The sequence below is a fragment of the Carlito syrichta genome, unplaced genomic scaffold, assembly GCF_000164805.1.
Source record: "Carlito syrichta isolate Samal-C Ts95f unplaced genomic scaffold, Tarsius_syrichta-2.0.1 Scaffold300491, whole genome shotgun sequence".
Lineage (NCBI taxonomy): Eukaryota > Metazoa > Chordata > Mammalia > Primates > Tarsiidae > Carlito > Carlito syrichta.
The window spans coordinates 5,238-20,610 of record NW_007244587.1 but is presented as its reverse complement, the minus strand read 5'-3'; the positions used below and the strand labels follow the sequence as shown (position 1 = coordinate 20,610).

Here is a 15,373-nt window from a genome sequence, read left to right as displayed (position 1 = left end):
ATACACCAGTAATAAACAGGCAGAGAACCAAATAAAAATCTCTCTCTCCACACACACACACACACACACACAAAATAAAAAAAGAAAGAAAGAAAAAGAAATATCTTGGCAATCACCTGACAAAAGAAGTGAAAGACCTTTACAATGAGAACTACAAAACACTGCTCAGAGAAGTCAAGGGTCACACAAATAAATGGAAAAACATTCCATACTCTTGATTAGAAGAATCAATACTGTCAAGATGTCCATCCTACCCAAGGCAATCTACAGATTCAATGCAAAACCCATTAAATTACCAACATCATTCTACTCAGACCTTGAAATGGCAATACAGAAATTCATATGGAAACAAAAAAAGAGCACAAATAGCCAAAACAATCCTCAGCAAAAGGAACAAAGTGAGAGGTATCACACTTTCAGACAAACTTTTTTGCAAGGCTACGGTAACCAAACCAGCCTGGTATTGGTAGAATAGGTACACAGACTAATGGAACAGGATCGAGATTCTGGAAGCAAAAACACAGTCTCTCAACCTACTCATCTTCAACAATACTAGCAATAACAATCAGTGGCGAAAGGAGACCATATTTAGCAAATAATGCTGAGAAAACTGGCTGACCATACACAAAGAATGAAACTAGACCAAAAAAAAAAAAAAAAAAAAAAAGAGAGAGAGAGAGAAAGAAACTGGACTCCTCACCTATCACCACATACAAAAATCATATATCATAAAATGGATCAAAGGCCTAAACATAAAACCTCAAACTATAAGAACTCTAGAAGAAAACATAGGAAACACATGGGAATAGGCAACACATTCATGACCAAGTCCCCAAAACTAAATGCCATAAGAACTAAGATAGACAAGCGGGACCTCATCAAACTGAAAAGCTTTGCACAGTGAAAGAAACCACCAAGAGAGTAAAAACACAACCCACCAAATGGGAAAAAAAAATTGTGAATTATCTGCATCTGACAAAGGTCTAACATCCAGGATCTACAAGGAACTCAAAAGAAGTGAAAGGAAAAAAACAAACTACCCCATCAAAAAGGGCATGAACACACATTTCTCAAAAGAAGACATACACGCAGCCTACAGACAAATGAAAACAATGGTCAGCCTTACTAATCATCAGAGAAATGCAAATCAAAACTACAATGAGATACCATCTAACTCCAGTAAGGATGGATATCATTAATAAGTCAAAAAACAACAGATGCTGGTGTGAGTGCAGAGAAAAGGAACCCTTCTACATAGTTGGTGGGAGTGCAAGCTACTTCAATCTCTATGAAAAGCAATGTGATGATTCCTAAAAGAACTAAAAATTGACCTTTCATATGATCCAGCAATCTCTCTCCTGGGAATATACCTGAAATAACTTAATTTGTTCTACAAAAAAGACACAAGCATATGCATGTTTATTGTCACACTACTCTCAATAGCAAAAACATGGAACCAACCCTACTGCCCATCAAAAGTAGACAGGATAAAGAAAACATGGTATATATACATGATGGAGTATTAGGTATACTCCATAAAGAAGAACAAAATCATGGACTTCACAGCAGATTGAATGAAGCTAGAGACCATCATATTAAGTGATCTATCACAGAAACAAAGAACTTAATACTGCTTGTTCTTGCTCATAAGTAGGGCCTGTACAATAGTAACATTAGCACAAGGGAGGGATCAACAAGCATTTGCTGGGCACTGCTAGGGGAAGGAAGGCAAGAGGGAAGATGAGGGGCACGTGACAAACCAAAAACTATTTATATCCTTCAAAGCTACTGAAATTTTAAGAAAATAAATAAATAAAAAATTATATGCATGTATAACTTTGATGAAAATAAAAGTTAAACTAAAAAGAGAAAAATAGCGATAATGGTAATAATGACAGTAATGATAATATTAATGACAGAGGAAACCTGTTGGATACGGCTGGGGTAAAGAAACTATAAAAGAATGACAAGAAGAGCTAGACATGGCAACTTGAGCCTATAATCCCAGCTACTCAGGAAGCTGAGGTGGAAGGATTCCTTGAGGCCAGGAGTCTGAGATCAACCTGAGCAATATAGCAAGACCCTGTCTCTAAACAAACTTAAAAAAATTAGCCAGGCATAGGGGTGTCCACATGTAATCCTACCTACTAAGGAGGCTAAGGTGAGAGGATTCTTTGAGCCCAGGAATTCAAGGTTGTGGTGAGCTGATCATACCATTGCAATTCCAGAATGGGCGACAGAGTGAGACTTTGTCTCTTAAAAAAAAAAAAAAAAAAAAGAATGAAAAAAAATTCTTCAGAATATTTATGTGATCTCATGGTTGAGATGTGGGAGAAGCTTTTTAAAGCATATTAACCGAAGCTTAAGTATAAGCATAAGTATTCAAGTTTAAAGTTGGCTGAAGATAAAGATTTGACTGTTACAAAATTTAGAACATTTAAAAATAAATGAAAACTGACACCCATAAACAAAAATAAAAGGCAAAAACAACATTAGGAAAAATATTTGCAAAATACTCTCATGTAAACAATAATTCTTATAAATTAATAAGAAGTTAAAAAGCAACAGAAAATGGAGGAAGAGTATAAATAACCAATCCACGAAATAAATATAAATAGCTAATAAATATGAAAAAAAAATCATCCTCATTAGTAAATACAAATAAAGATAAGAGACCATAATTCTGGCTTACTGAATTAGTAAATATTAAGAGGTAAAAACAATATTGATTAGAATATGGGGAAAGACATACTTATATAATATTGAAAAGCATATAAATAAAAAACTCAACTAGAGAGGGTGTTTTGGAAATACTATATGTATCAAATGTTTTCAAAAAACATTTATCCTAAGGAAATAACTAAAAACATTCTAAAAATAATGACTTTAAAGGGATATTCATTCAGAGTCCCTTAAAATGCTGAAAAACCGGAAACTTTTAAGACAAAATATCATGCAGACCATCAAAATTGTTATAAAAATAAGAAAAAAATTTCATAACATATTAAATTTAAAATGGAAGTTAAAAAGTAGATCATCACAATTCAAACAAATAAACAATAAAACTAAACATTAAGTATGTAGAAAGAAAACAGACTGAAAAGGTAAACCCACAATCATAAATGGCAAGTTGTGCAGATGCTGGTGTTGTAAGTTTCCATATTTTCAAGAGAAACTAGAATACTTAAGTAATTTAAACACAAAATGAGCAATGAGTTAAAAAAAATAGCAGGAAAGGGAGCTACATAAAGACTTCTGTATTTACTGGAAATTTGTTTAAATATACTGTAACTCATTTTGGGGGGTTCTTTAAAAAAATCTGAAAACTAATAGTTGTACAACATATTTTGAAGAATAAGATAAGAAGCTAGTGCTCTGGCAATGGGTTCCTAATGTATAGTTAATTTATAAACTATAAAATTGTTTTACCAGCTTTGATTTATTTATATAATACAAGTCTCAAGAATTCTTTACATATAAATTCTATAATACAGAGCTCTGAGAAATTCTTTGCTTAATTAGACTTCAAAGATTTATATAACATTAAATGTCAGCATACCCATAGTTAAATTAGTCATTCCCTTTAATACTCTTTCTATAAAGTACAAATAATTTATAAGGGCAAACGGAATTTCAAAGAATAAGAGTCTGTTAAGAAACCTGAGATTTATTATGAAAACAAAGATTTCCTTTAAATTTAGCCATGATTGGGCTACTAGTTTTCCATGGTTTTGAACAGCCTTTTAACATTAAGAGTAATTTTTTAAAAACTCATTTGTCATCTTCAGAACATTGGTGTATAAGAATGACCAAAAATCTAAGGTACAGTGTATGATATAACAAATGTAGTTCCCACACGGAATACAAATAACACATATAACACTGCTGACGTTTCACCTGCATGAGAAATGGAGTTTATGTTCAAAGAATTGTAAGAGTATGAACAAGAAAATAAATTAGGATACCACAGCTAGTATGTAATAAAACCGTAGAAGGCTGCTAAGGTATAAAATAGCCCCAAATTCTTTCTCTGTGAGTTTCCAAGTTATGCTTTTTTAGAAACTTGATATAGTGTTGATTTCCAGGATACACTACTCTCTCATCATTAAGCAACAAAAATGTAAATATATTTTCTTAACCCTTTCTAATGTTATTTGAATTCTGCTTCTTCCAACTAAAGTGAATATTTAAAAAAAGGTAAGATTTTCTTTAAGCAAAGAAGGACTCCATATTGTAGGCTATGAAATTCACTCTAGACAGTTAAATTTAGGTATATTTGGTCATAAAATTTAACTCTTGAGTTTTAGCTAATCTACCATTGTGAATGTACTGTTGTTATTAACACATAAATTTTGAATGGATCAAAAAGATAACAACGAAAAGGAATTGCCCCAGTGTTGGATGCAGAGCTCTGACACAAGTCTCACCTTCTCTGGATGAGATAATCTTCCAGAATATCAAGGCAGCGCACCATCTGGGAGAAGATGAGTACCTTATGGCCACCTGCAATCAGCTTTGGGAGTAGTTTATCAATCAGAACCAACTTCCCTGCTGCCTGAATCATGGCCTGAAGCTGAAAGTCAGGGGCATCAGGGCTGTGAGTTTTTCGGAAATCTTCCAGAATTTTCTCTTCCGCCCCTGAAAAAAAAGGAACAAAACTATTCCTTGAACAAAATATAAGGATAAAAGCTGTTCAGTTTTATAGATCCTGGGGAAAATGAAGTGAATTCTTTGGTATTAGGTATAGACCAGCAGTCCAGTGAGGAGAAGTTAGATATATATCCTGGTCTGTGCCCTCAGCAGAGGGTTCTGCAGTGGCAGCAGGGCCATCTTGTATAGAAAGGGGGTACTCCACTTTCCTGCGAAGTCTCAACAAGTAGAGAGGATCTGAGATATCAAGTCCTAAGCTGACTCACCCAAGTAAATAAACCTTGCCAGAACGTTGAGAAAAAAGGACCTTCGTATCTCTTGACACAGCTGTAAGAGAATCCAAATCACATTTCCATTTTTAAAATTTCTCAGAAAGTGTTACTGTAAAAGAAAAAACACCTCCTGACATCTTCTTTAACTAGTTGGTTTACTGCTAATTTGTTGGCAGAGTCTTAATCTCATTGCAGCAGTTTCATTTATTCAACTACTAAGTAACACATTTCCCTGTCCCCAAATGGAAAGTATGGGTAGATTTCGAGCAAATAAAGGGGAGCAAACTGATGAGTGATATCTATCTTCTGCTAGGCAGACTATGTACTGTGAGGCAGTGTGTCAATAGAAATAAGTTCAAAACTTGGCTCTGGGCACTTATAACTATAATGCTTATGCAAATCCATCACTCTCTCTGAACTTCAGTTTTACCTCCATAAAAAGGTGAGAATACACATTCTGGCATATAAAGGGAATTCAGTACATGAATTTGTTATTGCTTCCTCCTGCCAGAAACCCATACCACTCCTGAGTGACTCCTCAATGCCCTGACTCACCATTGATCAGATAGGGATGGTTGCAGCACTTTCTCAGTTCCATCATGGTATTGATGAGATTCGGCATGTTGTGCTGATTTGCCCCCTTGGTCAGAAAAGAAAAGTTCTTCTCTAGGATGGCACGATAGTACTTTTTCTGGATATTGGTCAGTTCTACCTCAATGATTGTTTCTTGTTTGGGAGCAAGGTTCTTTTCCACGTCATCTTTCAGCCGCCTCAGCATCATTGGTTTTAGAATAGATTGCAGTTTCTTTACCTGTCCAGAGAAATGAAACCCATTTACCTGCTCTAATCTTAATTTAATCATTATTGGGGTATTCCAATCTTCACTATAAGCTCTTGAACATCTAAGCATAGTACTGTGGTAGTGGACTAAAAGAAATATCACAATTAGTCCCTGAAAATGGGGAGTTTACAATAGTACTGAAAGGAACAAAGGGATTTGGTTTTAATTTGCAAGCAATTACCGAGAATCTATGTGACAATCTCACAAGATAAAAAGGGAGAAAGATATAAAAGACAGTACCTATTCTTAGGATGGAGAAAATAAACCTCTCTCTTGCTCTAACACACACACACACACACACACACACACACACACACACACGTACAGTAATTATGTGAAGAATATTTTAAGTCATGTTAGGAGGTAAAGTGATATACTACAAAGGGAAGACTTGGATGCTGAGAGAATAGAGTAACAAGTAGAGACAATCTGGAAACAAAATCCTGTATCTTTGAAATAACAACAGTAGCACAGATGTTTGAGGGTAGCAGTATGCGAATAATAAATGGTAAAGGTGACATTTCCTATTCCATCATGGAATCTGTCACATCAGGGGTACTTTAAGCCTTGTGGTGTTCTTTGCTACGATTTGTCTATTTTTCCTCTAACAGTCCAGGCCTAGATAGCAGATCTCTACATTCTTGACTGGACCAAAAGGTGACCTGTTCCCTCTTCCGGTAAGACAATGACAGAGTAAGGGATTCAAAGTAAGCACCTGAGTTAACATGGAGCTAAAATATGATACTAGTAAGATTAACTCTGATGGAAAAGTAAAATAAGGTAAAATAAAAGCGTAAAATAAATCAAGTTTCAATTCAGAGAGGGTTGTTCAAAAATTTTAAAAGGGTCAGAGTCTGCAAAAACAAGTTGTGTGCTGCAGCTATGCTTCCTGAAGAACTATAAAGTGCTTTACACAGAGTGATTGAGAAGAGTTACTTACAAAAGCAGATTTTAGACAATGATAAATTAAACATGCTTTATTTTGGAAACAGATGCTTTCAAGAACTTTTATAGTCTGTGTTTTAAAATATAGATATTTCATAGAAGCAGAGATTAGAATGGCAGTTACCAGAGATTGGGGGTTGGGGTGAAGTGAGAATTTGGAAGATAATGGCCAAAAGATGCAAAATTTTAGTTAGATAGGAGGAATAAATTCAAGAGATCTACAACACATCATGATTACTAGTTAGTAACAATGTATTGTACTGAAGATCTCGAAGAGAGTGGATTTTGAGTGTCCCCACCACAAAAAGTATGTGAGGTAATGCATATACTAATTAGCTGAATTTAGCCATTTCACAATATACACATATGTCAAAATATCATGTTGTACATAATAAATACATATAATCTTTGTCAAATAAATTTTTTAAAATTTTAAAATAAAAAACAGACATTTGATGTCATTTTTACTGTTTTCTCTACCTGGCCCCAATCTTTAACCTAACCCTTTTAAGTGACCTTCATTTAACCAACCAAGGGTAATTAGGAATCTAATCCCACAAATGGCTAAGGAATTATTATATAAGAACCCAAAGAGAAAAGACATAGCTAGCTAATTGTTAAAAATAGGGACAAATGTCAATTTGTCACATGCTGGGTTCAGCGTTTGCCCTTCACTTGGTTCATACCTTGAATCATTTAGAGTATACTATATGCCAGACACTGTGCTGGTCAATACAACAAACAACTTTGGAGAAGATGTGGGCCTTGTCCTCAAGGAGATCATTGTCTAGGAAGAAGAAAAAATGCATACCACAAATTAAGTGCAATGGGAGAAGAGGATGCATTTCTAATGGTCCAAAAATGGAGAGAAGGTTGCAGCTGGCTTTTAAAAGATCAATAGATATTGGAAATGTAAAGAAGGGGAATTAAGTTTGATTATTTACTGCTCTCAAGGTCTGACTTGCATCAAAAGTGAAAAGAAAGAGTTTGGAACCACAGACTGTACTCCTGACATCTGTTAGTGAAATTTCCAACCTTTTAAGTCCCCTTCTTCTCTGCCCTAACCTACTTCCACACCACTGCTAGATTAATTCAGCAGAACTAATTATGTCATTCTTGCAGTAAAGCCTTGCATGGCTTCTCTATTACCCACTGAATTCTACAACCTACTTTCCAAGATCTTCCCGCAATACAACCACAAGCCCTTCTGGCCTCTTACTTCTCAATTCATTTGCTCTGTTTTCACGTCAACCAGGTGATTCTCCACTGCTAAATAAATTCCATGGCTCTGACTATGCTATTCCACACCCCCCATGCAAAGTGGTTACCACCTCTTCTCTCTATACCTGTGAAAACATGCCCATTCCTCAAAATGCATTTTCAAATTGTACTCTCTCCCTAAGTCTTTCCCTGATTCTCAAACAGATGTGACCTGTCCTTTTAAAGTCCCTAACTCTATTATTTGTTTCTCTTAGGGCATTTAAACTTATCTTACTTATTTCTATAATCCTTTGTAGAGATTTCTACTAGTAGTTGATAGATATTTCTTAATATCAGCTGTTTAGAATTAGCTGAGTCTAGCAAGATAAACTCGCGACTGGACCTTCAAAAAAGGAAATTCAGTTGATGTGGAAAAAATGGACTTGTCAACTACTCTAAATATGTGACTGTCTTCTTTTCCTCACTACCTGTGGATTGTGTTGTACTCAAGAAGATGGGCCTGGGAACAAGCTGCAGATTATGTAGGAGAAGGGATGAAGAATGAAGGAGGCAGAAGAAAGCACCATGCTCCTGAGGCCAGGAGCTATGAGCCAAATCACTAAACATACCAGTAATCAGTGAAGCAAGAGGTATGAAACACCAGTATAAGATGCTTTGGGTATTGACTCATCTATCCTTTGCAGCAATAAGAACTGCTAATAATCAGCTCTCTCCAATATAAACAAATATGTAAGATAAAGGATGCAATGCTCCTTTTACCAGGGATATGACGACTTGCTAAATCCTGTCCCCATAGTGACCTGCTCTTTCCATGATGAAGGAAACCATCACATTGTTTCCCTCAGTCCTTCAGGTCCCTAATTACCTGTTCCTCTGTTTTCAGATCTCCAAACTCCTCCAAGAAAGCAGTCTCTGAAGGAAACTGTGACGGCTCCAAAAAATTTAGCAAACTGAAGAGCTCCTCCACAGAGTTCTGTAAGGGTGTTCCAGTGAGAAGTACTTTATGTTCCTGCACAAATTAAAAGCACATGATGAGCAGTGTTTGAGCCACCAAAGCAGTATATTTTAATGGGGAAAATTAAGCCAGGGCATTTTGTGCTCAATTTGGGGCAATTCTGTTCTGCTTTAATGAAAAGACGGTAAGCCAACATTTCATAGGGGTACAGTCAATAAATGGATCAACTTTCCTTTCACATCATTGAGTCTAGCAGCAATTTCATGCTAATTAAAGTAACCATTCATTCACTAAATATTATTGAGTGCCTACCTACTACATACTGGGCACTGTGCCATGGCAGTAATGTTAAAAGGCTATCATCTTTGGTACCAGTTCATTCAAGGACTCAGAAATAAGCCAAAGCATCCTACGTTTCCAAGTCACATATTTCATGTATTTAAGAATCCTCTAAGTCCCTCTGGAAATCAATCTGTGGCAAAGGCCAAATTGTTGACCCAGTATGTAACAAAACAAAACAAAACAAAAATGTGATTTCTATACTATCATAGCTGTAGAGGGCAAAAAGAAAATCTAAAGTAAAAGGACTAAACACAAGCTACATGCCAAATGGCTAAAGAATGCTTCCCTCAAGCTAAAGAGAAGGAATCTATGGTTATGTAAAGAGCTGCTAACTCTCACCAGGGCCATGAGCTTTAGCCCCTCCAGAAGTTTGCAGTTCCTATTCTTCAATCTGTGGGCTTCATCAATTATCACACAGCTCCAGTGAATCTTCTTAAGCTCTGGGCAGTCTGCCAGGATCATCTCAAATGTTGTGATGACAACATGGAACTTGAAAACTCCTGAAAGGGGGTTTCCCTGAGGATGATACAACCAAATGCAAAGCTTTATGCCATTGTTATAGATAATTCTTCTAAGGGGTTATCTGCTGGATTAGAAGAGGCAGCGCTACAAATGTTAGGGCCTAGATGAGAAGACAACACTGCTTTTCCTCATGTGAGAAAAGAGAGAATATAAGAATGAACCAGCTATTTAGACAAGACAAAGACGTTACAATATCAATGAATTAATGAAACAGAGGCAAGACAGCATTTGCTCTCACAAAGATGAGAAGGATGAGCAATACGGAAAGCACATCAAGTGAGTTTTTTATTTTATTTACTAACTACCACGATAAGGAAGGCAGCCAGGCAGTCTCAGCCAGGAGTCAGTCTAAACCATGCATAGCTTGAATGTCCAAAGAAATCCTCTGCTACTTTTCAGATTTAATTAATTTCACCTTGTAACTTGGGTTCTAGTAGAGATGCAACATAATGACCCTGATTGACCTGGGACAAGTGCTACCAGGCAGGATATAGCTTTGTTTTTTAGTTTGTCTTGGTGTTACCATCTTCTAAAAGCAGAGTTGCATTTTGTTAGAGCACATCTTAAATTTCTTCCAAGTGTCTCTGCTGTCTATGAAACCCCTGGACAGTAGTGCACTTGCTTAATTATAAAAAAACCAATGCCCAGGGCAAGCACAACCATATTCAGGAAAGTGATTACACTTAAAAAAAACTTTTAGAAAAAGTTCTGTTGTGTTTTTAACTATTTGAAACCTATCTTCTCTTTATCTTTCCCTGTCAAATCTGTTAACCTTCTCTCCAAACTTCCTGGCTGGGAATTCATTCGTTGTACACTAGTTACTCTGCTCACTTTCTTCACTAAGCACAAAACAATTTGGATAAAATCTTCTACATATAAAAGTAACTTCAGAAGTCAACCAACCAGCCAAGTTTTCAGTGTCCTAAAAAGAAAGGTCTCAGGGTTTGGAAAGTATGCCCTACAATCCTGAATTGTATCATAAATTAAAACTACCAGGGAGGATCAAGAAGTCAGCCATAACAAAAACATGATACTACAAAGTCAGTCAACAGTAACCTAAGATGCAGGGCACTGAAACTCCTGAAGATAAGTGACAGAAAGGTGGTTCTGAGCTCAAGCGATCTCTGGGTCTTTGTGATTCATGTGAGGCTCACCTGTGCATCTCTGTATACCATTTCATACTGCTGGATCATCTGCCTGCTGATCTGGCTGCCGTGGTACACAATGGCATTCATCTCCGTCCATGTTCGGAACTCCCGCTCCCAGTTAGTGATGGTGGAGAGAGGGGCGATAATAAGAAAAGGGCCGTGGATTCCCCTGAGGAATATTTCCGAAAGAAATGTGATGGACTGGATGGTTTTCCCTAGGCCCATCTCATCAGCCAAAATACAGTTTTTTCTGTAGAGAGTGAGAAACAGGTAACTCATTAACAATACAGGAAAGTTGTAGAGGTTGGTTATAACTTAAAAAGATTCAAACATACACATTAACCTGTAGATCATCAGTGAAGGTTTTTTCATCATTTTACAGATTAAACTGATGCTAGTTATCATTATTATTATTATTCAAACCCTCTCTACTTCCAAAATGGAACTATGCTAACTTGGGAGAAAATTTAGTCAAGCATGGTTTTAAGGATGGGGACATATTCTGAGAATTGTGTCATTAGGCAATTTTGCTGTTGTGTGAACATTCTAGAGTGTACTTACCCAAACTTAGATGGTATAATCTACGACACACCTAGGCCATATGTTATAGCCTATTGCTTCTAGACTACAAACCTGTACAGCATGTTTCTAAACTGAAATACTGCTGGTAACTATAACACAATGGCAAGAATTTGTGTCTAAGCATAGAAAAGGCACAGTAATTGGATATAAAAGATTTTTTTAAAGTACATCTGTATACGACACTTACCATGAATGGAGCTTCCATGACTGAAAGTTGTTTGGGATGAGGCAATGGGTGAGTGGTGAGTGAATGCAAAAGTCTATGCCATTACTGTATACCACTGTAGATCTTACATACACTGTACACTTAGACTACACTAAATTTATTAAAAAAAAAAAAAAAAAATATATATATATATTTTTTGAGTTGGAGTCTCACTCTGTTGCCCAGACTGGAGTGCAGTGGCCGCTCCTGGTAACTGCAGCCTTGACCCACTGGGCTCTGGAGATCCATCCGCCTCAGTCTTCCGAGTAGCCGGAATTATAGGCATCGCTACCATGCCCAGCTGATTTTTTGATTTATTGTAGAGATGAGGTCTCGCCAAGTTGCCCAGGCGGGTCTCGAACCCGCGGGCTCAGGCAATCCACTCACCTCAGCCACCTAAAGCGTGGGATTACAGGCTAAGCCACTGAGCCTGGCAAAAAATATTTTTCTTAAAGAATGCAGAAACTTGGATGAACTGGAGAACATCATTCTAGGTCAACTAACACAAGAACAGAAAACCAAACACTGTTCTCACTTGTAAGTGGGAGCTAAACTAAGGATCTGCAAAAGCATATAGAATGGTATAATGGGCATTGGAGACTCAGAAGAGGGAGAATAGGAAGGTGTGAAGGGATGAAAAATTACCTATCAGGTACCCTTAAAGCCTAGACTTTGTCGCCACTATACAACGCATCTATGTAAGCAAAAACTATCTGTACCCTCTAAAGCTATACAAATTAAAATATTTTTCTTTTTTCAATAATAAATTAATCTTAGCTTACTGTAACTTTTCTACTTCATAAATTTAAAATTTTTAAAAACTTCTGATTCTTTGTAATGATACAGTTTAAAACACACTGTACAGCTGTACCAAAGGTTTTTATAAAAAATATTTTATTTTGAAGATGTGTGGTACAATTCAGAATTAGGTATACAAGAGGACATTGTACAGGTAAAGTTTAGGCCTCTCTTTGGTCCCTACTTTGCCTGGTTTGAGACCAGGTATCCTTACTGATGTTGTGTCTACCCCCTCCCCCACCCTGGCAGTGTCCCACTACTGCCAATCCCTTTCTTATATGGTTATATGATTATGGTAAATGATCAGGGACAGCTTATGAGTGAGAACATGTGGTACTCTGTTCTTTGTTTCTGTGATAAATCACTGAGTATTATAGACACTAAATCTATTTAAATGGCCGTAAAGTCCATATGTTTGTCCTTTTTTATGGCTGTATAATATTCCATTGTATATACGTACCATATTTTTTATAAAGTCCAGTTTTGATGGGCAGCACAGTTGGCTCCATGTTTTTCTTTGTATCCTTGTTCTATACGTTTTTTTCTATTTTCAAATTTTTTATTTTCTATTTTCTAGACTTTTTTTTGATAAAAGCTAACACACAAACATACACATTAGCCTAGGCTTGTGACCCTATGCAGGGTCAGGATCATCAATATTACTGTCTTCCACCTCTACATCTTGTCCCACTGGAATGTCTTCAGGGGTAACAATATGCATGAAGCCATCATCTCCTATGATTATAAGTACTGGAGTAATTCCCGAAGGACCTGCCTGAGACTATTTTACAGTTAACTTTTTATTAATAAGTAGAAGAAATACACTAAAATAATGATTAAAAAGTAGAGTAAGTGCATAAACTAGTAAAAAACTCATCATCATTAGCAAGTATTATGTACTATATATAATTGTATGTGTTAGACTTTTTATATGATTGGTGGGCCAGTAGGTTTGTTTACATCAACACCACTAAAAATACATGAGTAATGTGTTACATAAAACTTAACAGCTCCAACATCACTAAAAGACAAGAGTTTTTTTTAGTTTCATTATAACCTTATGGGAACACCATTGCATATGCGGGCTATGCTTAAACATCATTATGTAGTGCATGACTATGTATGAAGTAAGTCTATTGAAATACAAAGTATAATAAATAAAAATTAAAATAATATTAAGACAAGAAGAAAAACTATGCCCCAAACCTATGCCAGTTTCTGCAAATGACAACCTTTCTGGAAGTCAGGGTAAAAATAAAAATATAGCAAGCTATGTGATTCTCATTGTCTGTAATTTGTTTATTATCAAAGGACAAACTTTTAACTCATATGATAAATTCTTCCTAAGAGTAAAAAGAATGATCTCTTCTGTCGATCCTGAATCACAGACTGCACACCAGAGCTGTGGCTCTGAAAGAGGTGTGGCCACCATCTGGTTTTATTCCTATCACTGTCCTGATAGGGTAATCCAAGACCTGGACATGTTGGTGAGCTGTGCTTTGGGTCACACAGTGAATAAGTGGCAGAAATTACACTAGAACACAGTTCTCGAAGGTCCCATCTTGGTGTGTTTTGTGTTACAATATACTGTCTTAAAAATCACTATTTGGTGATTCCAGAAAATCTTAAACTATGTTTCACAAATTTCACCAGTTACAATTAGACTTTGAGAGGAATCAGATCACAGAGAGTTCAAACTTAGTGTTAGAATGTAAATCCAGTACACCCATGGTTTACAAGCAAGTAGAGAATGAGGGCTAGAATCTAGACCTATTCCCTTTAGAGTTCCCTCCTCCCTCCTCCCTTTTTTGGTTAAAGAGTTAGAAAAAAGTTTTAAAGTAAAAAAAAATTTTTCTTTTTTCCATTTAGGTTAAGGCTAACCTTTTGGGTAGACTAGCAAAAAGAAAAACAAAGGGAACAGTGGCAGTAGCACAAAGTAAATGATGTTAAGATCATCTCTAGATCATTCCTTTTGGTTAAAGAGATACTTGACATAAATATAAAGTAAGGATTGAATGACTAATATTCAACAATTACCACCCTAAATCAATGGTTACACTGCTCCCTCTCACCCCTCTGCTTCTCCTACTCTAAGTTTTCTAGGCTAAGGCAACAATACACCTCCAGGTTCAAACACTTAGACTAGTTCTGGTTCCTCACCTGTTATACCAGTTAAAAAGAAGCCAGTTCATCCCTTCAAGTTGGTATTCCCGAAGCTGGTTACTGTTCTTATATTCACGAGACTTTTCAAGTTTCTGCCAGGAGTCTGAAGCAGGCCGCTCCTGGGGAGGAAAGCAGAGAGCACAATACATAGAGAATGATATTTCAGGTGCATAACACAGCTACTAATGAGGAAGGTGGAAAATCTCAAACACTGTTCTAAGACTAGGTTCAAAATGTAGTTATTATTTTCTGAATAAAGTGCAGGCTCTGTATTTTCTGAATTCACCAGATTAAGAACACCTCTATAAAATTTACAAGTAATTAAGAAGAGAAAAGGACCTATCTTGATAAGTGCTATACTACTTAACATAGACTCTTAATCATTACTCCCATTTACTCTATTTCCCCCACGGGCTAACGTTAGACAGGTTTTTGGTTTTTACAAACAGATTTCCTTTTTGTTATTTACTTGTGTCTAGGGTATCAGCTAAGGAAAATACAGTGGGTCAAAATTTTTTTGGTTAGTCTTTAAAGTCAGCATGTAAGGTAAAAAATGTATATAATAAAAACTGTAAATTCCTATTAAACAAAATAGAGGCAGCCTTATAAACTTATTTTCTCACATAAAACACCAGATTCTAAAAATATAGTTGTCATTAAAAGATACCCGGAAACAAATGAAAACGAAGAAACATCTTACCAAATCCTCTGGGATGTTATGAAAACAGT

The 15,373-nt window shown here is 36.2% G+C and overlaps 1 protein-coding gene across 1 annotated transcript in view; it reads right to left on the bottom strand.

Moving 5' to 3' along the window:
• Positions 1–14,757, bottom strand: part of CHD6 (chromodomain helicase DNA binding protein 6) — a 96,867-nt gene extending 82,110 nt beyond the window's left edge. Inside the window, exons 1-6 of the mRNA XM_008054734.1 lie at positions 14,642–14,757; positions 10,903–11,146; positions 9,566–9,742; positions 8,795–8,938; positions 5,478–5,733; positions 4,428–4,638 (exon numbers count right to left, since the gene is read on the bottom strand). Of these exons, the coding sequence (XP_008052925.1) occupies positions 4,428–4,638; positions 5,478–5,733; positions 8,795–8,938; positions 9,566–9,742; positions 10,903–11,146; positions 14,642–14,673 (1,064 nt within the window). The 5' untranslated portion in view covers positions 14,674–14,757. The remainder of the gene's footprint in view (positions 1–4,427; positions 4,639–5,477; positions 5,734–8,794; positions 8,939–9,565; positions 9,743–10,902; positions 11,147–14,641) is intronic.
• Positions 14,758–15,373: the final 616 nt, after the last annotated feature.